The sequence below is a fragment of the Mizuhopecten yessoensis genome, unplaced genomic scaffold, assembly GCF_002113885.1.
Source record: "Mizuhopecten yessoensis strain PY_sf001 unplaced genomic scaffold, ASM211388v2 scaffold739, whole genome shotgun sequence".
NCBI lineage: Eukaryota > Metazoa > Mollusca > Bivalvia > Pectinida > Pectinidae > Mizuhopecten > Mizuhopecten yessoensis.
The window spans coordinates 571,333-598,967 of NW_018403697.1; the positions used below are offsets into that span (position 1 = coordinate 571,333).

General features: G+C 36.3%; 1 protein-coding gene across 1 annotated transcript in view; it reads right to left on the minus strand.

Annotated features, from left to right (window-relative positions):
- Positions 1–14,462, minus strand: part of LOC110452387 (PR domain zinc finger protein 16-like) — a 138,730-nt gene extending 124,268 nt beyond the window's left edge. The window contains exon 1 of the mRNA XM_021500887.1: positions 14,239–14,462. Coding sequence (XP_021356562.1) covers positions 14,239–14,275 — 37 coding nt within the window. The 5' untranslated portion in view covers positions 14,276–14,462. The remainder of the gene's footprint in view (positions 1–14,238) is intronic.
- Between the last annotated feature and the right edge of the window lie 13,173 nt (positions 14,463–27,635).

A 27,635-nucleotide genomic window follows, 5' to 3' on the forward strand; every position in this document is an offset into this window, starting at 1 on the left:
GGTCAGTCACATATTCGGGCACTATTTACAAGGAGGGTCAGTCACATATTCGGGCACTATTTACAAGGAGGGTCAGTCACATATTCGGGCACTATTTACAAGTAGGGTCAATCACATATTAGGCACTATTTACAAGGATGGTCAGTCATATATTCGGGCACTATTTACAAGGAGGGTCAGTCACATATTCGGGCACTATTTACAAGGAGGGGCAGTCACATATTCGGGCACTATTTACAAGGATGGTCAGTCACATATTCGGGCACTATTTACGAGGAGGGTCAGTCACATATTAGGGCACTATTTACAAGGATGGACAGTCACATATTCGGGCACTATTTACAAGGAGGGACAATCACATATTAGGCACTATTTACAAGGATGGTCAGTCATATATTCGGGCTCTATTTACAAGGAGGGTCAGTCACATATTCGGGGACTATTTACAAGGAGGGTCAATCACATATTAGGCACTATTTACAAGGGGGGTCAGTCACATATTAGGCACTATTTACAAGGAGGGTCAGTCAAATATTCGGGCACTATTTACAAGGATGGTCAGTCACATATTCGGGCACTATTTACATGGAGGGTCAGTCACATATTAAGGCACTGTTTACAAGGAAGGTCAGTCACATATTAGGGCACTGTTTATAAGAAGGGTCAGTCACATATTAGGACACTGTTTATAAGGAGGGTCAGTCACATATTTGGGCACTATTTACAAGGAGGGTCAGTCACATATTCCGGCACTATTTACAAGGAGGGTCAGTCACATATTAGGACACTGTTAATAAGGAGGGTCAGTCACATATTAGGACACTGTTTATAAGGAGGGTCAGTCACATATTAGGGCACTATTTACAAGGGGGGTCAGTCACATATTAGGCACTATTTACAAGGAGGGGCAGTCACATATTCGGGCACTATTTACAAGGATGGTCAGTCACATATTCGGGCACTATTTACGAGGAGGGTCAGTCACATATTAGGGCACTATTTACAAGGAGGGTCAGTCACATATAAGGGGACTATTTACAAGGAGGGTCAGTCACATATTAGGGCACTATTTACAAGGGGGGTCAGTCACATATTAGGCACTATTTACAAGGAGGGTCAGTCACATATTAGGGCACTGTTTATAAGGAGGGTCAGTCACATATTAGGACACTGTTTACATATTAGGGCACTATTTACAAGGAGGGTCAGTCACATATAAGGGGACTATTTACAAGGAGGGTCAGTCACATATTAGGACACTGTTAATAAGGAGGGTCAGTCACATATTAGGACACTGTCATTTAAGGCACTGTTTACAAGGAAGGTCAGTCACATCTTAGGCGACTATTTACAAGGAAGGCCAGTCACATCTTAGGCGACTATTTACAAGGAGGGTCAGTCACATATTCGGTCACTATTTACAAGTAGGGTCAATCACATATTAGTCACTATTTACAAGGATGGTCAGTCATATATTCGGGCTCTATTTACAAGGAGGGTCAGTCACATATTCGGGGACTATTTACAAGGAGGGTCAATCACATATTAGGCACTATTTACAAGGGGGGTCAGTCACATATTAGGCACTATTTACAAGGAGGGGCAGTCACATATTCGGGCACTATTTACAAGTAGGGTCAATCACATATTAGGCACTATTTACAATGATGGTCAGTCATATATTCGGGCACTATTTACAAGGAGGGGCAGTCACATATTCGGGCACTATTTACAAGGATGGTCAGTCACATATTCGGGCACTATTTACGAGGAGGGTCAGTCACATATTAGGGCACTATTTACAAGGATGGACAGTCACATATTCGGGCACTATTTACAAGGAGGGTCAATCACATATTAGGCACTATTTACAAGGAGGGTCAGTCACATATTCGGGCACTATTTACAAGGAGGGTCAATCACATATTAGGCACTATTTACAAGGATGGTCAGTCACATATTCGGGCACTATTTAGAAGGAGGGTCAATCACATATTCGGCACTATTTACAAGGAGGGGCAGTCACATATTAGGACACTGTGTATAAGGAGGGTCAGTCACAAATTCGGGCACTATTTACGAGGAGGGTCAATCACATATTAGGAAATATTTACAAGGATGGTCAGTCATCTATTCGGGCACTATTTAGAAGGAGGGTCAATCACATATTCGGCACTATTTACAAGGATTGTCAGTCACATATTCGGGGACTATTTACAAGGAGGGTCAGTCACATATTAGGACACTATTTACAAGGAGGGTCAGTCACATATTAGGACACTGTTAACAAGGAGGGTCATTTGTTGATGTTGTTTGATGAAATCCAGATCTATATAAAGTACAAAACAATTTGTCAAATGATGCACACTTGAAAATGGCAACATTTTTTCATGATGGTGCTTACAGCAGAAGAAATGGCTGACATTCTAAACAGACTTTGGGGAGGAAAGTTTTTTACTCTTAGGAAAACAAAGGAATTAATGCTGTTCTGTACTTTACAACTGCAGTGTTACATAATCATTGGAATGTTCACACGATTTTAAAGGTAAATTATAAATCGGGCCATTTATCACTATCTTCTCCCTCAATTTGCATAATCCTTCAAATACCATTGGTATCCCTGTCTCCTCTGACAGCCACAAGACCACAGGGACCTGAGAATTTATTAATGCAAGAGACAAGGAAGGAAAAGTACATTTCGTAGATAAATGAGGTTTGTGAACACAAAATTTAAATTATCAACCTCTCCAACAGTATTAAAGATTTTTTGTACATCCACCAAAATGATATTTTCAATGCAAGTTAGTTAGAAGGTGGGTTGAAGTATAATTGAACAAAACATCTTAAACGTCTAATACTACTCTGCTTATCAGTTTAGGTCCAAATATAGCTATATTGTAACAAACTCTCAGGTCCCTGTGCACAATTACCCAGCATAGCCCAGCTAGCACCTTGAACTTTTTCTCTTCCAATATTTTCAATTTTTATTTAATATATGTAATTCAATATTATTTTGATTAACATTTCTGTTGGAGTAAAAAGCAAGATGATGCAAGCTTTTATTAGTCCCTTAAGGGGGTGGTAAGATCAGGATGAGGCAATGACCTAGAATGACCTTGGAATATATACATGTCAGCAAGTTAGGGGGCAGAAATTCATCACATCAAGAATTTCAGAAATTTCATCCTCCAATTAATACAGACAGACTAGGTCCCCCTAATACCTCCCTTGCTGTCTGGAAGGTCTCCCTAAAACCGGGCCTTGTCTGGTCCTCTAATGACGCCAGTGGTTCCCCTCCCTCAATTTATATGGTATTTCTCCTGTCTGATGTCGTTGACTGGTGATTGGGGACAGTTTTAGGGGACAGGGGCTAATTGGGTTCCTGTAAGATTAACAGCCCCTCCCCACAAGGTACAGGTGGGTACCAGGATATGTATATAGAGGATGCATGCAATATCAGATCATGTCAGTGCATAGCAATAATTTACAGAGTTTAGAAATTTGAAAACTCTGCACTGATGTCCCTCTATGTGAGGACAAGGGAACGAGAGAGAAAGTTGTTGTCCATGTCACTAAACCGTTTGTTATCAATTATTCTTCTATGGAAGTTTTTGGGAGATCAAGATTTAAAAAAATAAAAATAAAAAAAATTGTGATATTTAATTATTTTATCATATATATCTAACAGTTTTTACACTTATAGAAGTTAATTGTCTAATTTTGAACTCTAAACATTTTCTAATAAGTGAAGTTTAAAATTGACAGTTTAAGCTTTCAAAGATATTCTGCATTGTACTAACAAAATAATTTTTAAACTAGAAACTTGCATTCATCAATTCTGAAATTACCCCAGTTTTCAACAACAACAAAAATAAAAATAAAAATCTCTTCCAATGTTGCTTTTGTTTTAAAACTGTCTCTCTGAATTTGAAAGTTGTATTTCTCAACTACAAACTTTCTTTTCAACAAGAAATAACTTGAAAGTCGAAAGTAAGGAAAGTAATCTTAGATTTTATTGATCTAAAACAGTGGTAACAGTACTCAGTGCGTCAATGCCACCTGACTGACACCGTGATAACATCACCTACAAGGAAGTTCCTGAGCAAACACTGCCAAATTCACTATTTACACTAGCTAAATAAATAAGCAACTTGAGATAGTCTTTTTGGTAATTGCCAATCCAGTGGTCAATTGTCCACTGTCTGTGACCACTGTCCATATGTCACTCCTTCTTCAAACAGCAGAGGTGGCCAAAATAATGACCGCCATAATCCGGCCATTATATCCCCTACTGAAGAAGTCTGACATTTTAAAGATGATACAATACCGTTTAACAATATTGGTTTGTGACTAATGGTCAGATAAAGGACTGGACATTAGTGTCCAGCGGAGATGACCAGGTGAACATCTCCTTGGCCTTCACAGATGTAATCTGTCCTAATCTCTTGACAATTGGAACTGAGTGACCAGCACAAAAGGACAAGCTTGACCAGATAAAAACTATTCTATAGGGAAACAAACACCTCAAGACTGAACTTGAAGCAGAGACAGAATTCAAATATCAATATTAATAATCTTCTTTCTAAAGATAATTCTACATAAAGAATTTTATACTTGTGTTCCTGATGTTATCTGATGAATAAAACTTTTAGTTGAACTTCAAAAGCTCAACAGGGCCTGCATATCACAATGATACTAATTTTAATACTGTGTGACATCAGGATTTCGAAAGAGGAAGAAATGCAACAGGAAGTACACTTAAACCTTATACCATTACTCAAATGAATATATATATATATTTTTGTTTGTTTGTTTGTTTGTGTTTTACGTCCTATTAATAGCTATGGCCATTTAAGGACGTGCCAGGGTTTGGTGGTGGAGGAAAGCCTGATGAGTACCCGACGAAAAAACACAGACCGATGGCCAGTACCTGGCGACTACCCCACGTAAGCCTCGGACCTGCAACCCAGCGGTGGTGGGCTAGTGATGTGGCAGCAGAATGTCAGACGCCTTAACCACTTGGCCGCCTCGGCCCCTCAGCACACCATTATTTATTTATACAAAAATATAAATCTTTTGGCCTACTAGGGATGCTTCTTATCAAATGATGTTAGAACTCATATACTCTACTCAACCTGATGAGACTCCAATTAGAATCTCACAACTTGTTCAACGATATCAACCATCAGGTCTCATCTCACAGGTTTGTAGCTTTCGTAGCTTGTCAAATAATTGGATTTTAAAGTTTGTAAAATTTCTATATATTAAGGCCATTGCATTTTTTATTCTCTATTGGAAGGTCTTTTTGGACAGGTTTTCTTTTCATTGAAACATATTTTTATTTTTGTGCAATTCTTCAATGTCACAACATAAGTATTTTGGTCACTAATTGATTTTATAGAGTCAAACCTGTATTACGTGACCATCTATAATAAGTCCAAATAGTGGTCTCTCAACACAGGTGGTCTCTAATACAGGTTAAAATCACATTGAAATCACTGCAATATAAGGGACATCAAAAGTGGTATCTTAACACACTGGTGGTCTGTTAACACAGGGGGTCTGTTAACACAGGTGGTCTCTTAATACAGGTTCAATTCACAATGAAATCACTACAATGGGGAACATTAAAAGTGGTCTCTTAACACAGGTGGTCTCTTAACACAGGTGGTCTTTTAACACAGGTGGTCTCTTAATGGAGGTCATTCATCACAGAAGCAGGTTATAATATACCAAATTTAATGTATAATACTTCTTTTTTAAATACTGTTCATAAAGCTATTTCTTATTCAATTTGCACTTGAAATCATATACTGATAAAAATTATCTGGGCTCATTTCTAGAAAACAGTCATCATTTTCTGTTTCCGGGTCACTGAGTAATTAGGGATGAAATATGACAATTAATCTTAAAGTGGTTATTTCCTTCTTAGCCGTGGTATTTTAATGTCAAAATGACGTCAATGATATTAATCCTCATGATCTACTATATACATAGAGCTATCACTGATTCCCTTGAAAGTAAGAAAAAGAAAGGCTGGACCCCTTGATCGTCAGATAGTGTATGAAATTTATCACGATTGATAGGAAACTTAGGTCCGGATAATCAATGTGATAAAATTATAAGTTCTTAAAATGTAGTGTGAAATCAATTAGTCACCGATTACTTACAATAGGTCATCATAATCCCTGTACTTAAGTCTATAGGATACTCTGTGACACTTACCGCCAAAAATTGCGGTTACTTCTCTTTTGACCCTCTTTTCGTCGAGAGTGGGTTTTTGATAAACTATTTTTAAAAAGAACCTTACTTTGTAGAACTTTTATGATACAAAATCTTAGATGAATTAAACCGAAATTGCAGCATCCTCAATACTTCAGTGCTTATATACATTCACTATTACGCTCTCTGCACCCCTGGAATATATCATAACAATTAACACTTGACTTCTAATCAAGTCAATTTTAACCTTACACGACCGCATGATTCTTCTGATATTGTTTCACAGCTTTATGTATTGGTTGAGATAAATAAAATTGAGGTGTTTTTAGCATTTATTTTACTTTGAAAGCCGTTGTTTAATTCTTATTGACAATAATTTGAAGTTTTCATTAAGCACTCTGTTTAAGTTAACCAATATTTGAACAACTGGAACATGGATGTGATTTCATTGGTCAATTTATACTTCGCACCATCTCATTAGTTTTGATTTTGAAATTATTAAAAGTCACTGGTACATTTGTAAACCTTGTGTCATTTCACAATTTGAAAATTTACTTAATTCATTTAAATAAACAAATTGACATCTATTTTTATCACTGCATCAAAATTCAGAAAAGCTGCTGTGATTTTCCTGTATGGTAATGGACAGAGATGTAATGGCAACTAGCATCACTAGTACTGTGTGGGAATTTCTTCAGTAAATTCAAATATGAAATGATCAGATATTGAACCTTTTCAATTTTCCTTCAATATTATGAATAAACACATCAAAGAGATATGAATGTTCACATCTATTGTTAAAATAATCTCATTTCATTATAAGAAAATGTCAATCATTTTCTCACAAAATCACAATACCACAATTTTTAATCCTATCTGATCCATGTGCTTGACAATTTCCTGAATATAATGACAAAAATGGTATCCGAAATTTATCTATTCCAAAATATACCTCAGCTTTTCCAAGTAAACAATTATAGAATTGTAAATAATCCTCTAGAATCCTGTGATATGTTCAAGATAATTTATTATCACTAATTATGTACCATTCATTGTAATCCTCTCTCCCGTTCCGTACAAACTATAGGGCTCTTGACTTTAAAAATGACCCCGCTAAAGAACTCCCTCGACAAAGAACAGAAAATCTGTATATATTAATAAAGTACCCACTTTACTCCCTTATAGACGTATTAAGATATGTATAATCCCCTTAGTGAAAAATAAGCATGGTTGATATTATCTAAAATTAATCGTTTTAAGAATCCAGCCTTTTCCTAAGAATCCTCGGTTTTGTTGATGTCCTTACTGTATCTAGCAGTCCCTGAGAACTAATTATATGTAGTTAGACTTATAGATAAATTCTCAGAATAGCCAGGATAGGAACTAAAGGTTAATCATGTTCCATGCAAATGAACTTCCTTCATGACTAAAGATTTTACAATATAGAAGTGAATACTGCATTTTCTTTTGTCAAATGCTGATCTTGGCCCTCAAAAGGACATTTTTACTTTCCTACACATCAAGAAGTGACCTAAAATATAATGTTTCCCAATTCTCAGCTCCCTGTGTTTTCTTTTTGACTCCAGTGAATTTATAAGCCCACACTGTATGAATATATATTAAACTGGCTCCAATGAGTCAATAAATACACTCATACAAAAAACAACCAACTTAAGTGTATACCATTAATTTGTTAGTAACAGCTAATATTTAACTTTTCATCTGAAAACATTATGATTAAAATGTCAGGTTTGTTGCTATTTCTCATACCTTCATTTGGAGCAAAGGTAAATAGAAATTTTAATTATGATTATATATTTTGCAATCAAGCTTATATATTAATAAGTCATTCCTGATTGATACAGTGAGTCAAACACTGAATCAATTATAAGTGACTCAAACGCTAAGTCAATTATTGATTCAAGCAGTGACTCAAACACTTATAGTTAAATATTATGTCAAGTATTGAGTTAAAGATCGGTTCAAATATTGAGTCAAGTATTGAGTCAGAGATAGGGTCAAATATTGAGTCAAAGGTTAAGTAAAAAAGGTGACTGAGTCAAACATTGATTCAAGTATTAAGTGACTCAAACACTTAGTAAAATATTATGTCAAGTATTGAGCTTATAATAGATTGAGCAAATATTGAGTCAAGTATTGAGTGAAATGGTGATAAAGTCAAACACTGAATCAATCGGTCAAACATTTTGCTAAATATTGAGTCATATATATTTAGTTAAACATTCAATGAAATGTTGACTCCAGTATTGAACACTGATTCAAGTATTGAGTCAAATTTTGGGTTGTATACCGAGTCAAATATTGAGTCAAGTATTGAGTCAAAGATTGAGTTGCACTCAGTCAAGTGTTGAGTCAAAGATTGGGTCAAACTTTTAGTCAAGCATTGAGTCAACAACCTAGTCAAACATTCAGTCAAGTTAAGTGAGTTAAAAACAAACTTCACTAGTTTTCCAATTATAATGATACTAAAACTGAAATACCAACAATCTCTATTCTGTTCAACATTGTCACCATTTTAAAACAAAACAAAAAGAAATAGTTAATCATAATACAATTATTTGAAGATTGTTTCAAAAATTAATCATAATTTTATAATAGAGTGGTACCAGAGTCATTTTTGTATTATTGATTTTTTTTATAAGTAGAAAATAAATTAAAAGTTTTGATGAATTAATTATTATTGTTTTACAAATGTCCATTGGATACTGTTAAACATGATGGAAGCCCTAGCTGTGACTGATGCACCAAATGACACATTTGTGTTGTATACTGTTACTGGTCACAGATACAGCTAAAATGCACTCAACAATACTGACAAAATGTATATGATCTTTGACAACTTTCCCAGGCATATTCATTACAACTAGCAAAAGCCATGTTAGAGTAGTAACATCCTGGAATATGTGGCCCACTCCCCTCAGTGTAAGACTAGAAATCCTTCCTATCCTCTGTCCTGGCAACACCTAACCTGTCACAAAGATGAATGTAATTAGTGCTAGTGTCCACTCAGAAATGCCATTATGTTGACCTCTATCTACGGTCTACTCTTCCTGTTTTTATAAAAATATCTCAAATGTCGCCTCCCACTACAAACGTAGGCCCTGCATCGCACTGTGTAAGCTGGAATGTACCATAATATATACTTCATATTTGATTTTGTAGAGAAGGTCAAAAACCAGGGCATGACACCAAGGTATATGAAAGACAAGACATCATCATGGATATTTACAGGCATGGGGAAAAGACAGGAAGTGACAGCAGAATGGAGAGACAAATGGAAGGAAGAGAGGTATGGAGAAATGAAAAGAATGGGCAAAAGGCATGGAGAAAGGAAAAAAGAGAGAGAGATATATAGATAAAAAAAATGGAATGGAAAGGAGCCTGGTGAAAGGAATGGAAGGGAGAGAGGAAGGAAGTGGACAGAAACAAGGAAAGAAGATAAAAAAAGAGACAGAAATGTATGGAGAGGACAAAAGGAACAAATCCTTAATTAAGAAAGAAAGAGAAACACATACAAAGATATGAAAGGAAGTGGTGAGAAAGATAGTGAAAGAAGAAAGGGAGATATGAAGGATAAGGAAGCAGGTAAGGAAGGAAGAAATAAAAGATAAGGAAAAGCATGCAGAGAGCTTGAAGATGAAAATCTTGGATTGAAGAAAAGAGAAAACAGAGCCACAGAAAGGAAAAAAGAGTGGAGAGAAAGACAAATAAAGAAAAGAAAGAAGTGATGAAAGAAACTTAATGAAGAAAAAAAAAGAGAAAAACATGGAGTGAATGAAGGAAGAAGACAGGAACATGCAGACAGGAAAAGGAAAAGAGAGGGACATGATGAAAAGAAGTGGAAGAGAGATAGATATAAAAAGATGGAAGAAAGAAGAGAAACTCAATGAAAGACAGAAAGAAGGGCAATGGAGAAGTATACATACTAGTTAAGTATAGTCATCACTTTTATTTATAATTAATGGAATTATGATTGGAATCAATAAGTATTTTCACCTGTGAATTTGATACCTTAAAGACACCAATGTTAGGTACGATACTTATCTACGACAACCGACACCCTAACAGGTCTACATGGAATTAACATCAATAAACTCGATGATCCATAAAAATGCTCAAATTTCATAAATATGTATCGAGTGACCATATTGAGAGATTATAGGGGTGAGGTCTCAATATGGCTCACAAGGAACATGACTAAGAGGTTCACTCACCTGCGAAATATCACGTAAATCATACCTCTATCTCTCCTGGGAAAGGTGACGTTCAACATGCAATACTAAAATTAATTGTAACACCTAATGATGAAAACATCACTGTTCCAAATAGAGGAAGAGGCAACGTACACAAAATGGTGTTAGGGTGACCAGGAGGGTACATCGGTTTGTACAGAACTACGTCATCTTTGTAACAGACATCAAACAAATTAAACCACCATGGAAACAGACATCAGACAGAATTGTATCACCCTGGTAACAGACATCAGAGAGAATGTATCACCCTGGTAACAGACATCAGATAGAATTGTATCACCATGGAAACAGACATCAGACAGAATTGTATCACCCTGGTAACAGACATCACACAGTAACAGACATCAGAGAGAATGGATCACCCTGGGAACAGACATCAGATAGAATTGGATCACCATGGAAACAGACATCAGAAAGAATTGTATCACCCTGGTAATAGACATCAGACAGAACTACATCATTAAACCACCATGGAAACAGACATCAGACAGAATTGTATCACCCTGGTAATAGACATCAGACAGAACTATATCACCCTGGTAACAGACATTAGAAAGAACTACATCACCCTGGTAACAGACATCAGAAAGAACTTCATCACCCTGGAAACAGACATCAGAGAGAATTGTATCACCCTGGTAACAGACATCAGACAGAATTGTATCACACTGGTAACAGACATCAGACAAAACTGTATCACCCTGGTAACAGACACCAGAAAGAACTTCATCACCCTGGACACAGACATCAGAGAGAATTGTATCACCCTGGTAACAGAAATCAGACAGAACTACATCACACTGGTAGAAAGAACTACATCACCCCGGAAACAGACATCAGACAGGATTGTATCACCCTGGTAACGGAGATCAGACAGAATTGTATCACCCTGGAAACAGACATCAGAGAGTATTGTATCTCCCTGGTAACAGACATCAGAAAGAACTACATCACCCTGGTAACAGACATCAGACAGAACTACATCACCCTGGTAAAAGACATCAGAAAGAACTACATCACCCTGGTAACAGACATCAGAAAGAACTACATCACCCTGGAAACAGACATCAGACAGAATTGTATCACCCTGGTAACAGACATCACACAGAACTACATCACCCTGGTAACAGACATCAGACAGAACTACATCACCCTGGTAACAGACATCAAAGGAACTATATCACCCTGGTAACAGACATCAGACAGAATTGTATCACCCTGGTAACAGATATCAGCTAGAACTACATCACCCTGGTAACAGACATCCCACAGAATTGTGTCACACTGGTAACAGACATCAGACAGAATTGTATCCCCCTGGTACAGACATCACACAGAACTACATCACCCTGGTAATAGACATCACTCAGAACTACATCACCCTGGTAACAGACATGACACAGAACTACATCACCCTGGTAACAGACATGACACAGAACTACATCACCCTGGTAACAGACATGACACAGAACTACATCACCCTGGTAACAGACATCAGACAGAATTGTATCACCCTGGTAACAGACATCACACAGAATTGTGTCACACTGGTAACAGACATCAGACAGAATTGTATCACCCTGGTAACTGACATCACACAGAATTGTGTCACACTGGTAACAGACATCAGACAGAATTGTATCCCCCTGGTAACAGACATCACACAGAACTACCTCACCCTGGTAACAGACATCACACAGAATTGTGTCACCCTGGTAACAGACATCAGACAGAATTGTGTCACACTGGTAACAGACATCAGACAGAAGTGTATCACCCTGGTAACAGACATCAGATAGAATTGTATCACCCTGGTAACAGACATCACACAGAACTGTGTCACACTGGTAACAGACATCAGACAGAAGTGTATCACCCTGGTAACAGACATCAGATAGAATTGTATCACCCTGGTAACAGACATCCCACAGAATTGTGTCACACTGGTAACAGACATCAGACAGAAGTGTATCACCCTGGTAACAGACATCAGATAGAACTACATCACCCTGGTAACAGGCATCACACAGAACTACATCACCCTGGTAACAGACATGACACAGAACTACATCACCCTGGTAACAGACATCACTCAGAACTACATCACCCTGGTAACAGACATGACACAGAACTACATCACCCTGGTAACAGACATGACACAGAACTACATCACCCTGGTAACAGACATGACACAGAACTACATCACCCTGGTAACAGACATCACTCAGAACTACATCACCCTGGTAACAGACATCAGACAGAACTACATCACCCTGGTAACAGACATCACACAGAACTATATCACCATGGTAACAGACATCAGATAGAACTGCATCACCCTGGTAACAGACATCACACAGAACTACATCACCCTGGCAACAGACATCACACAGAACTACATCACCCTGGTAACATACATCACACAGAACTACATCACCCTGGTAATAGACATCACACAGAACTACATCACCCTGGTAACATACATCACACAGAACTACATCACCCTGGTAACAGACATCCCACAGAACTACATCATCCTGGTAACAGACATCACACAGAACTACATCACCCTGGTAATAGACATCACACAGAACTACATCACCCTGGTAACAAACATCACACAGATCTACATCACCCTGGTAACAGACATAAGACAGAACTACATCTCCCTGGTAATAGACATCAGACAGAACTACATCACACTGGTAACAGACATCACACAGAACTACATCACCCTGGTAACAGACATAAGACGGAACTACATCACCCTGGTAACAGACATAAGACAGAACTACATCACCCTGGTAATAGACATCAGACAGAACTACATCACACTGGTAACAGACATCACACAGAACTACATCACACTGGTAACAGACATCACGCAGAACTACATCACCCTGGTTATAGACATCAGACAGAACTACATCACCCTTGTAACAGACATCAGACAAAATCTACATAAATATTAATGTGTTATGTGAATTAGTGTTCCTTATCTAAACATAATCTTGGTTTTTACTACATTTAATCATACATATATTTGTCCAATTTCCTGAAACCTCCTCCTAAAAACATAAACAACTATCTCCCTTATTGATTTCTGAAGTTTATAATCAATCTTTTATGAAATAATTACATTTGCAGCATCTTATGAGTGTAGTTACATTGAAATCCTTCTTATCTGATAAATACATCTTAGGACACAAATGTTATCACTGACTCTAGTACAGCCTTTTAGGGGAACATCTTGGCCCATTTTTCATTCAACACAGCTTTAAATAGTAATTATTCATCCCTTCCCAAATCCTAGTGTTGTGTCTATAAATGACTCTCCCTGCATTACTTGGTCAGTGGTTACATAAAAAGATAACATCCCATTCAATATCTCTCAATCTTATCTACACATTTTGTGGTTCCGCCATCGTAGTTGCAAGTTGAGAATAACTTTTGATAAAATGTGTCAACAACACATTTTGAAATTGACAACTTCATCTGTTAGCTTAACTTAAACTATGTCATCTGGCGGGGTTGTCAATATCGCGCAAACGACATGCATGTTAATTGCATTTTAGAGTAAACACTGATAAACCTTGGAATACTTTTACGTAAATGTTAACTAGAAACGGACGAATCAAAATAAGCCGTTCGACAAATACACACATGTACAATATCGCCTCGTTAGTATAATTGTAAACAGAATTAGCCGGGCGAGTGACCATCGGGTACTCAAAACACTTACCGTGAGGAAGTTTTCTAGCGATCGACTTGGATCTCATGATGGTCTGGGATGTTATTTTCAGATTCTTCAAAATGCATCAAAATTCAGACACCCCGTCCACAGAACTGTCAGATGAATTGAAGTCTTCTTTTACCTACACGCATGCGTAGAGCTAATCTTTTACGATACTTATTAGGAGCTTTCACTTTTCGTGTGTATCATTCACCAAACCCTATTAAATCGAATTAGTGTATGTACCGTTACTTTGACATAGCGGCAGAGCAAAGATACCGTTCTGTTCTGTCTCAGATAATCTTTGTATTATTGAGTCCATGGGCCAGTCTCAAGATTCAATGGATTAATGTATTTTGTATATGACACGTCTGCGTAAACTCGAGGTGGATTATTTTAGGGGCTGGCTACTCGAGTTGATATCTATGGTGTATCATACCAAGTAATGTGTTAAAGGCTAAATTGTCTCAAAGACTTTCTTTGTGTGATCGGTTTGCCCAATGCACACCTTATTACTTAGTCATTTGTGTCTCTGATCCACATACAATACCTATTTATATATATACATACATTCAATCCGTACACTGTTATGCATGATAAAGAGAAAAACCTATCATGCAAAAGCCAGTGTTTTAACTTATAAGCTTGACAAAAACAAATCGTTATAGACAACAAAAAATGAAAATAATTAACATAATCAACTTTTTAATATGACAATGTATTTCAAATCATGTTATTGACAAACAAGTAAAAAAAAAAAAACACTCATTAAAATTATATCTTTGTATTGCTCCCGTTAATTTAGTGACATGTCGGGTGGAAATTTACAACATCCCTCAAACGTCACGCTAGAGGTCAACTTGAATAAATCAGATTGGTAATAATTCAATCTGTAGATTTTTATTGATAACACTTATTTATTTCCTTAATAAAAAAAAAATAAAAAAAAATTGGTACATAAATGATATCACATTACTTTAAAATACAATGATTATTATAATATAATATGTTATATGTATGAGATACAGTCAATAAGACTCGCTTGATTGAGTAATCTATCCTAGTGTTTTTGCGCTACTCTATACTATTAACCTTCTCTGTTGAACTCCTCCAATAATATGTTTGTTGATGGTTTTGTATCGTAAATGAATGGGTTTTGATTCGCATATTGGACAGGACACATGGATTTTGTTTCAGTTTCATTAAAATCAAACAGTATTAAATATCAAAATATACCATATCAAAATTGTCGGTAAATCTTTCTTTTCCAATTTGTTGAGAATCTGGGTAAACAAAATTATCTCAAATCCTGACTTTACCAATTTGTCGTAAAACCTGACTTTACCAACCTTTACCAGTTTGTCGTAAAACCTGACTTTACCAATTTGTCGTAAAACCTGACTTTACCAACTTTTCGTAAAACCTGACTTTACCAACCTTTACCAACTTGCCGTAAAACCTGACTTTACCAACTTGCCGTAAAACCTGACTTTACCAATTTGTCCAACTTGCCGTAAAACCTGACTTCACGTTCTTCAGCCCACTCTTTGCCAATATGACACAAGACAAGACATTACTATCATCGACCTGAAATAATCAACTTCACGCGACCTGATCATGACTTAATAAATAAATCGCGTAGCCTAACATTACCGATTTGTCGTAACACTTGACTTTACAAGCTCGTCGCGACCTGACTTTACCAAAATGTCGCTGGACCAGACTCCAACGTTTCGAGGGCTGACTTTTACTTATTTATGTAACTACGATTACCATGTCTGACTTTACCAACATCCTCCTTTTTTTTTTTACATCGACATCATCTTTATGTTGACTATGAAGAGGAGGAAGAGGAGAGGAGGAGGAGAAAGAGGAGAGGAGGAGGAGAAAGAGGAGGGGGGGAGGAGAAAGAGGAGGGGTTTTGTTTTCTTTGATGTCCCCTAAGCTAAAGGCACAGAATAAATCCCCGATTCTACAAGGGGCATAGGCACATTAGTCGCCTCTTACGATAATTGGCAGTCGATACAGCAGGTCTATATTTCCCCTGAATCTACAGGGACTAAAATTGAAAAGACGAGGATAGCAACAAAATTACCATAAACTGACCATTCCTTTTCTTTTCCATTCACTTGTCAATAGACTTCACTGGTCAACACCCAATGGTCAATATCCAGTTGTCCAGAAAATGTCGGTATACCAATTATTTCCAAAGGAGAATTTTTCACACATTATACGAACGTCAGTTGTTAGCGGACTATAGATATGTCGGCGTACTTGATGTTCTCGTCTCGGTCAATACCGGTCAAAAACAAACACCCTACCTTCGCTGGTCATTCGATACTGACAAAATGGATCGTATTTGTATAACAGTTAGGACAGGAAGGAAGGTTGACCAAGATGTTTAACAATTTACAGAAGAAGGGTCGGTGCTAGATTGTAATGAGGCTAGCTCCTTTCCCAGATAAATATCAAACCTGGCGTTATATAAGGACACCAATAATCGAGGGGCTAGTCGAGGGAGGTGTGTCAATATGACACAAAAACACGACACCAGAAGGAGTTTGGCTTCTTGCACAGTATGACAGAAGCCATCCTCGATATCCTGGAGTTTCGCTCACTTTCGCTCTCTGCACCCCTGGAATATGTCATAGCAAAATTGAAGGCACGAAGATAGCTGTTTTATTGGTCTCAGATAAAAAAAAACCTGACCAATCGCTAGACTAGTACCTGTCTTTTGAAGATTACAAAGGAGCGACACTCGACTTCAAAGCCTGTCAGTTTTTACCGTTACGCGACCGCGAGATTCTTTTGATGTACATCAAAGGACCGAAAAAGTCTTCTTGTCTCATTAACAAGGTGGTACATACTGAGCCTTCAATTTTTCTATGACATATTCCAGGGGTGCAAAGAGCGAAAGTGAGCGAAACCCCTGGATATCGAGGATTGACAGAAACGTGCCTTGTAGTTAAATAATCTTTGTACCCGTTGACCAGGTAGCGCAATGATGCAGGTTTGGACTCCTGGTCTGGGCCCGTTATAATTTTACACCCTGAACATTTTATCTTAATTATTTCAATTCTTAAAAAGTTCTGCAAGGGATATTTTTTTCCAGAAATTATTACAAAGTTCTAACGCATAGTAACAGTTATTGACAGAAGAGTGTCCTTGTCCAGTTGCGCAACAGTGAACGCTTCGATCGGGAACCGTCGGCACCTTCCGTAAACGAGAAACCCCACGTTTACGGAAAGTGCCGACGGTTCCCGATTGTGATAGCCTAAATGAAATTAAAGGGAGGCTATATATAGCTATATATAGCTATTGTTTGTGTAAAAAAAATACTACAGCAGAATTGCCTAGTGTTTTGCCTGTAGTGGGAGAGGGAATGTATGTTTATCTATCTTTTTTAATTTAATCTATAACTCTCTATTCAAAACAGGGGAACTATCTTTCTATTAAGGTCAACTCTTAAACACATACATACTGTAACTTGCTTCAGCTGAGTAAAAATGTAAAATTATCTTAAATCTTATATTATTTGATTTTTTTTTTTAAATCCAATCTTTTTATTGGAATCTTGTCATATTGGAATGTCCGTTTTGTTAATAGATTACATTTGTATTATGCGTTAGCACAACAAGTCAATGTCACTTTAACAAAGTTAACAAATACCACCAAAAAAGATCACTCATTTCTGTATTAAGGAAATACCCGTAATCAGCGGATATCTAAAATTAGATTTGCCGTTTTTAAGTCATTTTCAACTGTTTTTCAAAAACAAAAATGTATTTGATTCGTGGTGTATAACAAACCCACGACTTTGTCGATTGTATTTTATAATTTGTAAATGACCAGTAGCCGCTTGTTTTTGTGTTATCAAATATATATGGCAAAACGAATCGCGAAGTATATGTTATATCAGACATTCTTAAGTATTTTAATATACTTTTTAGAAATATCATATCACCAATTTATTATATATGAGTTGACTTTTTCGTCTGCATTAGGATGTGATTAGTGTCCTTGATCAATACATGCTACCCTCGTTGTGCTCCTGCCTAGAGTGTGGTACAATTTGGTTGAATTCGAGGTTACTAATCATTTTCGGTTAATACAAACACATACTCACCTCAACAGGAGTCGATACTTGCTACATTAAATACGAGGTCATCGTGTTTATTATCGGTATATAAGATGGAGTGAAAGTAAAGAGAAAAGCACTGTATTTGTCAAAGAGCAATGTGACGTTTCACTTGAAGTGACGTCATAAAAAAAGTTGATATTCTGTTTTTAAAAATACATCTATTACGTCTTATAATTGCCCTATACAGGTTTCTGAAATTCCCCATACATGTACATGTATATAGTGGCTATACGAGGACCCCCATACATTTGTCTTTGATTCCCCATATTTGTGACTCGATATTTGTACATGTATATGTGCTTCTCCATATATAGTGCTGTTACTATATTACTACCAATACATCTGATTCCCCATATTTGTGATCCCCGTTATTTGTACATGTATGTATATGTGATTCCCTATTTATAGTACTCTTCCTACCATTATATCTAGTTTCCCGTCTCCACCACATCTAGACCCTCAGTATGAAGAAATTCTCATGTTTGAAGATCTAATAAGTTTGTATAGAAGTACCATATGTTAGTTTACCATTAAAATCGATAGCATATATATAAATTCTTGAAAAGAACATCAAATGTCCGAAATTTCAAAAGTGACCAGTTTGAGAATGTCCGTCTTTGACAAACGACTGTAAACAGAGGTGGCTGGTTAAATATTGAGCTTTAACAAGTAGCATTCGCGTGTCAACATCATTCTTTGTGGCGGTGTCCGCTTAGAAGAGCCCTTTACAATGAGGCGATCCTTTTACTTGCTATCTTTACAGTTAAATCATGACTGACCTTCAGATGACCATGGCGAATTTTCATGTACTTATATATCTACAGGTACTATCTTGTATACCCATCATAAGCTTTAATGAATAAAAGTTAAACACCTGCATCCAAAATTCGTAATTCAGTTCACGTGATCAATCTCAGATTCTGTGTTCGAGCCAAATACCTTTATATTGTAAAATCAATATTGAGGTTCTACATTTTCGAATTATTTGAAGGAACTTTGAAATGGTTTGAAGTCGAATTTCGTTTTTCCAATTTCTTGTATACTTCAAGATTTACTGAGTTACACGAAAGTTGCAGGTGTTATTCTGGACCATAATTGGCCATCTGGTCCTTGTAATGCTATATGTATATAGTTGGTAATATTCGCGTGGCTAATATTTCGCGGTTAAGTTCGCTTGGATTAAATTTCGCGCAACATGGCTAGGTACAATGTATACATATTGCGCTCTCAATGGCACTTTTGTATTTTTGGGATGGGATTTATTTTACAAGTGTTTTGTCAAAATAAAGTTAAAAAAATCTGATTGAATGGCCGTTTTATCTTCATTTTTCGGCAATAAATGGGTAAACATTGTGTCTGTATAAGTGTATTCACGGATATTATAATTCACGGTATTAATATTTGATGGACATTCGGCGCTATCACTGGTGACCGCAAATATAGCGAAGTCACAGTAAATAACCCGCGAATATTCCAACTATACATGTATAAGGATACGGACTTTATTAAGACAGCTATTGTGACTCAAATAAACACAAGCGCCTGTGTTGTATCATAAATGAGAATTTGGGAGGGGTTGTGTGAGGGGAGGGTCGTAAACCAATTCCTTATGATCATGAGAACGACAGTTTATCACTTCAAAAATGTTTCAGGAAAGTTGTAAGTTTAATATAAATTGAGGTCTGCAAGCTTATAGCATGTGTCTGAAGTAATATATAGTCGAAATTATTCATAATAGATATTTAAAGTATGTGTCATAACTTATTTTTATTCATTTAAGGAACAACTTTAAGATTCAATTGGCTATTCGTTAGCGTACGTGTACTGGCCACAGGGACCTGATACTTTGTTACAGCTGTATTTGGACCTAAACTATTCCGTCTTTGCGTATTGCAGAGTTATCTTCTTTTAGGAGCAGGTATTGATTGTTACGTCATTGGTTTGTGTGAGAAAATTGCGTCGTTTTCTCAAAAATTGATGACGTTACTCTCACAAACAAGTGACATAACAATCAATACCTTCTCCCAAGAGAAGAAATCTCTGCAATACGCAAAGACGGTATAAAGTCTTCAGAGTGATTTTACATGTTTTAGGGGTATAGATCGACTTTCGGTAAAAAATGAAACCCATAATGATGCATATATAATCATTGGAGTTTCATTTTAACCGAAAGTCGGTCTAAACTTCTTAAACATGTAAAGTAACCCTGAACACCTTAGTTTAGGTCCAAATATAGCTGTAACAAATTATCAGGACCCTGTGGTACTGGCATCCTCGATACTCCAGGGGATACACTCACTTACACCCACTGCCGACAGCTTAAGTGAGCGTAACCCCTGGAATATCGAGGATGAAGGACAGGTGATACCTTGTACACGTCGATTGTGTATGTTATGTTGTATTTATGATATTAATACAATACAGGACCAATAACACAGACACATACATAATGCATACTGTAAGTCACTGCAGTTTGTCGAGAACCTATTTTCGTGGTGACATATTAAATGACTTTATGTAGGATGTTTAAGACATATTAACAATGGATTCAAATAGTTAACATTTATGTGTTTCATTGTGTATAAATGCGAATAAGTAGTTTATAGAAATTCCGACTGAATCTATGACTATTAAAAGAAAGAGAATTTCTTCACTTTTAGTCTCAACTTCCTCAGTTTACATTTTTGTGGTCGCAAAGGCCAAACAAACACTTATAACTGCATCACACTACTGTACAGCTAGGCGTAGGAATCCTTCAAATAATCCCAGTTGGTAATCGCACAATGAGTGAATGGTTACAGTGCATCTATTGTGACACAGCTGTCCAAAATACCAGAAATATTAGATTCAAAAGATAAGTGTCAGAATGATAAAAGACAATTAACGCGAGCCCGTATTTAAGAAAACTCTTTCGTGGAACACCACTGCCCGTCACATCATGTGTAAGACCACTCATAATTAACTTACTGAACGGTAATATTAATTTACCAACGGGTGATATTTTCTGTATAAGGGGAGGTTACTGGTAAGTGCTTTACCTACATAAAGAATTGGTTATCCTGTATCAACGCATAGCAATCTAATGGTCCCGATACAGCTGCTAAATTACAACATGTCCAGATGAGAATACCCATGTAAGCAATATAATCCCCTAATTTCGTTTCAGCTATAACGGTAGATATATCTCTGACCTGGTAACAGAGTTCGTGACAACGACAGTATTAAGAGTATAGGCTAACAGTCGGAATCCTGGGCCAGTCCCCGTTGCACCGTTAACGAAGATCATAGATGTTGATTATTTTTACATAAAAATTCCATAAGGTATTGTTTTTATTTCAGATTTTTTTTTTTCAAGGATATTATCATGACGGAAAACCGTTTGCAATGTAACATCTTTGACAATTAATATTGTAGGGGGAACTTCTTGTAAAAAAATCTTGAAACCGAAAGCTTTGATGGACTAAAAAACATGCGGAATTAAACTTCAATACAGAGTTTCAAGGAAAGTGTTTTTTTCTGATGCTGTTAAATATTTATTTTTTCATCAGACATATTCTTTCAAATTGACTTTTCAGCTGACAGATGGAAATATGTTGATGCGGATTGATATATACAAACTTCTTTGTGACGCAGTGCCATCTAACTTAAAGTTGCCCACTGATCTGTTTGCTCCGTTTTCTATAAAAAATACATTAACCACACATTTTCCCAGGCACCTGTAGAAAACGTTTTACATAGAGACATTATAAGATAAGAAATTACATGTTTCGACTGATAAATGTATTTATTTTAACGAGATTTTCGTTTTCAATATGGGGAGAAAACAAACGAGCTTTCAGTATTTTTTTTACCTCTCTTATCTTACAAACGCTGTTACTCATACCGAAAAGATACAAACAGCTTCTTCATTATAATCTATTAGATTTAAACGCTCCAACGATTACACCCTCAAAGAATTGTGGTTGTCTTTTCATTATAAACGCGATCCTGTAAAATCAGATTTTTTATTCGACACTCGCACAAAGGAAAGTTTAACTCATTTTTACTTACTATCATTGTGTACAGGCTATCTTTATTTGTACCTGGCACGAGCGCTGCAATTTCAGACATTATAACGGGATATATTTCATACCGTGCGGTTGGGCTATAATCGTTCAAGATGTCAGTTTCTTAATCCATTTCGTGTGTGACGGATATTAGGGGCACGTGAAATGTCATTTTCGGCATAACGTCTTCTTTCAGCGATTTGCATGAGGGAAGCTATGATTCCGAAGCCGAGATGGTACTGCCCGAAAGAAAACGTACATGGCAGTCATTGTTTTCAGGTCGGCCATTATGTTGATCATGTATCAATTAAATGAATGTGCTCGTATCTAGTGTATCGAATACCGCCGATGACAAAATAGGAGAAAAGAAATCTCCTTCCATTGCCGATTGACAATAAAGGTCTTTCTTTCCCCTACATGCATGACAGGCGGGTCATAGCGTCAGGAATTTTATTTCCATACCTGTTGGTACTATTCACAGAATTTTAAATGGCAGGTATTATAAATAAAATTTGTCATAAACTCGAAAATCACTTACAATACTTTTGCTCAGCATACCGCATCAGCAGGCGGGGCACCAACGGGATAATACATCAATGTATATATATAGACAATTTGTTTATATATTTTTGTATCAGCTTATTTCAATTCGAGAAATGATTTTGTTTAATTATATCATCATCAATTTTCATTTTGTACTTAGGTTTTTATGCTGAATCTATAAAGTTCATGTCTTTTTATTCACAGAAAAATACCATGAAGATCAGCAAATATCTGGTTGACGCGTAGGGCAAGACAAAGAAGATCTATAGGGGAATATGTCAATATGCCGTTGCAACAATAACGTTTTCACATTCCGTTAACTAACTGGAGAGAACAGTCATGTTCAAATTCAACATCTCTGCAAATAAAAAGAAATTAAATCTTAATAATTCAATTGTAATGATGTCATAATAATGTTCGTTTGTCGTCGAAAACATATAAATTACAATCCCTTTACGTTGTTCTATAAATTTTACATTTTAATTCAGAATGTGTTAGAGAGATAGTTAGAATTTCAAAAACAAAACCAAAAAAAAAGAAGAAAAAGGAAAAAAACGAACGATACAAAAACAGACAAGATTTTTTTTTTTTCAAAATCTTATTGGATCTAGTTCAAAGTTATTGATATGGTTTTGATTGAAAATAATATCAAAACTAAATGATCACATGTATATTTAGAAAATATACATACAAAACTATTATTATTTCCCCTAACTGAACCCCAGCTTTCGACAATGGTACGATGGTGAGCAGTCGGGACCTCCCGGAGAACTCGGGCGAAATGAGGATGTAACCCTAGAATGATCTGCCCTTGTCGGAAACCGCTTCCGCTTGAAAGGATGCATTCAGGTGAAGGTTAATGAGTGCAGACTGACTGTGCAGTTCGCAGATACAAATACACGTGTGGTTTCAAGTCAACAAAACAACAACAACCAACAGCATACCTTTCCATCGCCATGGAAACGACAGAATCAGAAACAGCAACTTGACAACTTTACATATATGATACACAGATTGTAATCTATCATTATTTCTTGTCAGTTTTTGAATGTTTTTAATTAATGAACTCATCTTAATTCAATATATCCCACATAATTTTTGGCCACCAAAAAATGTAATTTGGTAATTCTGAAACCGTTCTTCTCAGGGATATGCTCTTCAGGTTTATATTCATGTGTCTTTTGAACAGGAGAGTGGCAATTATAATAGAGGAAGTATACCGTGTCAATTAACGATACCACAAAACAAAAAACAAACATTGATGAAGACGGGAAAATGGTACAAATAAAATTGTCATAGGTCAAATCTGAAGAAGTTGAAAACTGACAAATAGTCCAATGAAAACTGTTATGATGAAATGATGAGGCCAAATTGGTTAGGTCTGAGTTAAAAACGCTAAGGTCAAGGGTAAAAACTGAGATAACATAAAATAAGGTCAAAGGTCAAACAGGTGACAAACAATCATGTCAGGGGTTAGAAAATAGGTTGGAAACAATAAGGTTATAGTTCAAATTGAGAATACTAACAACAAGGTCAGGGGTTAGAACGATAAGGTCAAGGTTTAGAAATCAGATCACAAACAGTAAGATCAGAGGTGATAACTTAGGCTAGAAACAATAAGGCAATACGATCACTGGTTAGAAATTAGGACACAAACAAGGGCAAAGGTCAAACTTAAATTACAAACAATTAAGGTCAATGGATTAGAGATTTCAACCAATAAAAAAGAGGTTTCAAACAATAAGGTCAAACGTCAATAAACGTGAATTGAGCAATACAAATGAAAAGGTTGTACACTGTATGCAAATTTAAAGAATAACGAGATTAAGCATCAAAATTATTGTGTTTCCGTAATATTATTGGCAAATATCAGTTAACGAAACCTATATCCGTGTCCTTGTAGGTTTGTTACGTACAGGAGACGGCCGTGCACTTATGTGACAGATATTCAAACTCCACTAACGTATGTATCAGGTCCTACACGAACTTCGATATGTATACGTATTTCGACATTGGTTACCTTCAAATATTCCCGTACCACTCCTAAAAAATTATCTATCTCTGACATAAAACCATTGTTATCGGCATGATAATGACTCTAATCAACTCTTTTTGAAAAGAAACTCATACCTTCCGAACCTTTTAGGAAAAAACCTGAAGATGAAATGAAATCAATGAGTGCATACATTTTTTAAAATGTGTTACAATACTTTTGCTCTGAAGAGCTGTACTTCCTTTGTATTCAGTAGTTTCATGGCTCACTTGTATCGAAAACGAACTCAAGGGGAGGATTATGTATGTATGCAACCTACTTTGGAGATATCTAGTGTTTTTTACTGCACTGGGGTAAGGATCCTTAAATGTTGTGATACCGAACCATTACGAGGTGGTTGTCGTGATCGCCCGGATGTGAATCGTCACAAACACATACCCGTAACGCCGACTTGTCGCTTCACATTTTCCCAGACTAAAGCACGTTAGATGAGGTCTATACATAGTTCATAAGAAATCATGATAATTTATGAATCTTATTAATTTCTCTATAAAACCACAAAGAAGTGTTTAACATGTAACATATCATATCTGATATAATCTCAAACACATGCTTTTTTATTATGATTTCGTCAGAAATTATTAAAACAAAAATAAGCCACATGGGTTAAAGAAGCGTGTTATTTTTATTTTCGTAATTAATGAAAGACTAATCCTTATGAGTAATATAACTAGACATAATACAAGCAAGATTAATGCAGTATAGTTTCGTATCTTTGATAAGGGTAGTTTAGTTACGTATCTTCTTTTTAATGTTGGTATTTTTTTAGTGATGTTTAACAAGGTCTTATTCCTTAGGATTCCTTTGAATTTCTTTAAATTTAAACAACACATTTAAATACGTGTGAATTGGGTTGGATTAGTATTTGATTGTTAAGAGATGATGGGCATCTATATAGCTATGAGCCAGACGAATAGCTATACAATATAACCATATGAAATATCCGTTTGAGGCTTTGAAGAAAATATGTGAAATCTTTGACGAGATTTGATTAATCAAACACGTATGGTTAAGATCCAAAGAAACACATATGCCTGATGCATATCCCTAACCTGTGTGTAAGCTAGGTCTCAAAGACTACAATGGTCTTCTTCAAAAACTCCATTCTTCCTTGCATTGTGAGAAAGTCCTGTTTTGACTTAGCCATTAATTAGCGTATAATATGCAACATGTTTTGAATGTTTGAAACCACTTGTGAACATATTCTCTCACATGCTAATTTGCAAGCATGGCCTCTCGTGAATGCTGTGTCTGTAAATTGTTCCAAATTTAGCTCGATTAAATCACCTTTTCCCATGAAAGGCTGCTAAAACTGTAGCGATATAGTCTACGCTGGGATAGAATTACTTAGTACTGGCCACAATCTGCTGACTTTCCACAAAAGTTCGAGACTCAAACTATTGATGTTAACTAGCACATCTCTTTGCTACTCTTTATTATTTTAAATTCGTATTTTTCTACATACATTTATGAAGTCTAACAGCCCACAATGAAATGATATATAAAATAGACTCACGAAGGCAGGTGAAGAATTATTAAATTGTCATCCGCTTTCAAGATTTATTAGGTTGCTCGTTATTTAAAAATAGCTAAAATGTTAATATAGAATGAATTATTCATTGTTTTATATAAATATATATGATACTATATACAGGTTGTGAAACCTGGCAATGCGCCTTGCATTTCATCAAGTGCTTTTTTCTATTCCAAATATATATAACTTCAGGCACAAACGACTGTGATGTTAGCGATCGATCGCCCTTAATTTGACACGTGCTTGAAACGATTGGGGATCCTCTACACAAATACTACAGTATATTATTACATTAGCTAGTTTTCGATTTCCGTTAAACTTCAACATTTTGGCAGGTATTCATATCCTCTTGTTTTTATTTTTCTAATTTTCTCTCTATAATCTATCTCATTGATCATGATAAGAGTGCCGTCTGGCGTACCGCAGGCCCGCTTACACCGATGGCGTCCTGTTGCAAGCAGACGACACCCAACCATTCAAAATTATCTATTGTAGATGGCCTCGCATGACATCAGTAACTCCTCTTTATTGAATAAAGCATTTTCGGAACAGAATCAATGACAGTTGTTATTGATAAATTAATACTTTTGTGTTGATTCTGTGGAAGGAACGTCTGTCGATAGCTTTCCCGCTATGCTGTATAACTCACACGCGCCCTAGCACGGCCCGACGTTTCCGGGGTCTACATTTCGTTGGACGGGAGCTTTTGATAAGATGCCCATCTTTATTTGTTTACAAATTAAATTATTTAACGATCCTTTAGAATTTTTTTGACGTCTGAAATAGTATTTGACATTCGAGTGGGTAGGAAAAACATTTCAATTTAACTTCTCCACGTCTGGTTTGCCCACTCCCACCCCTTCATTGACAGATACAATATACATGCTGTAAGGTTCCCGCCTTTTTTGTTGTTAATTCCTCTATTATTTGTTGTTGTTTAAAGACTAGGTATGTCGTAAATACATATTGTACTTAAGCTCACTAATAACAGGTTTCTGTAAACAAGTGACATTGTGTTTCTGTTATAATAAAAGAATATGTCACACATGATTGTATACCTTTGTAAATCGTATTGTTCAGTACAGAAAA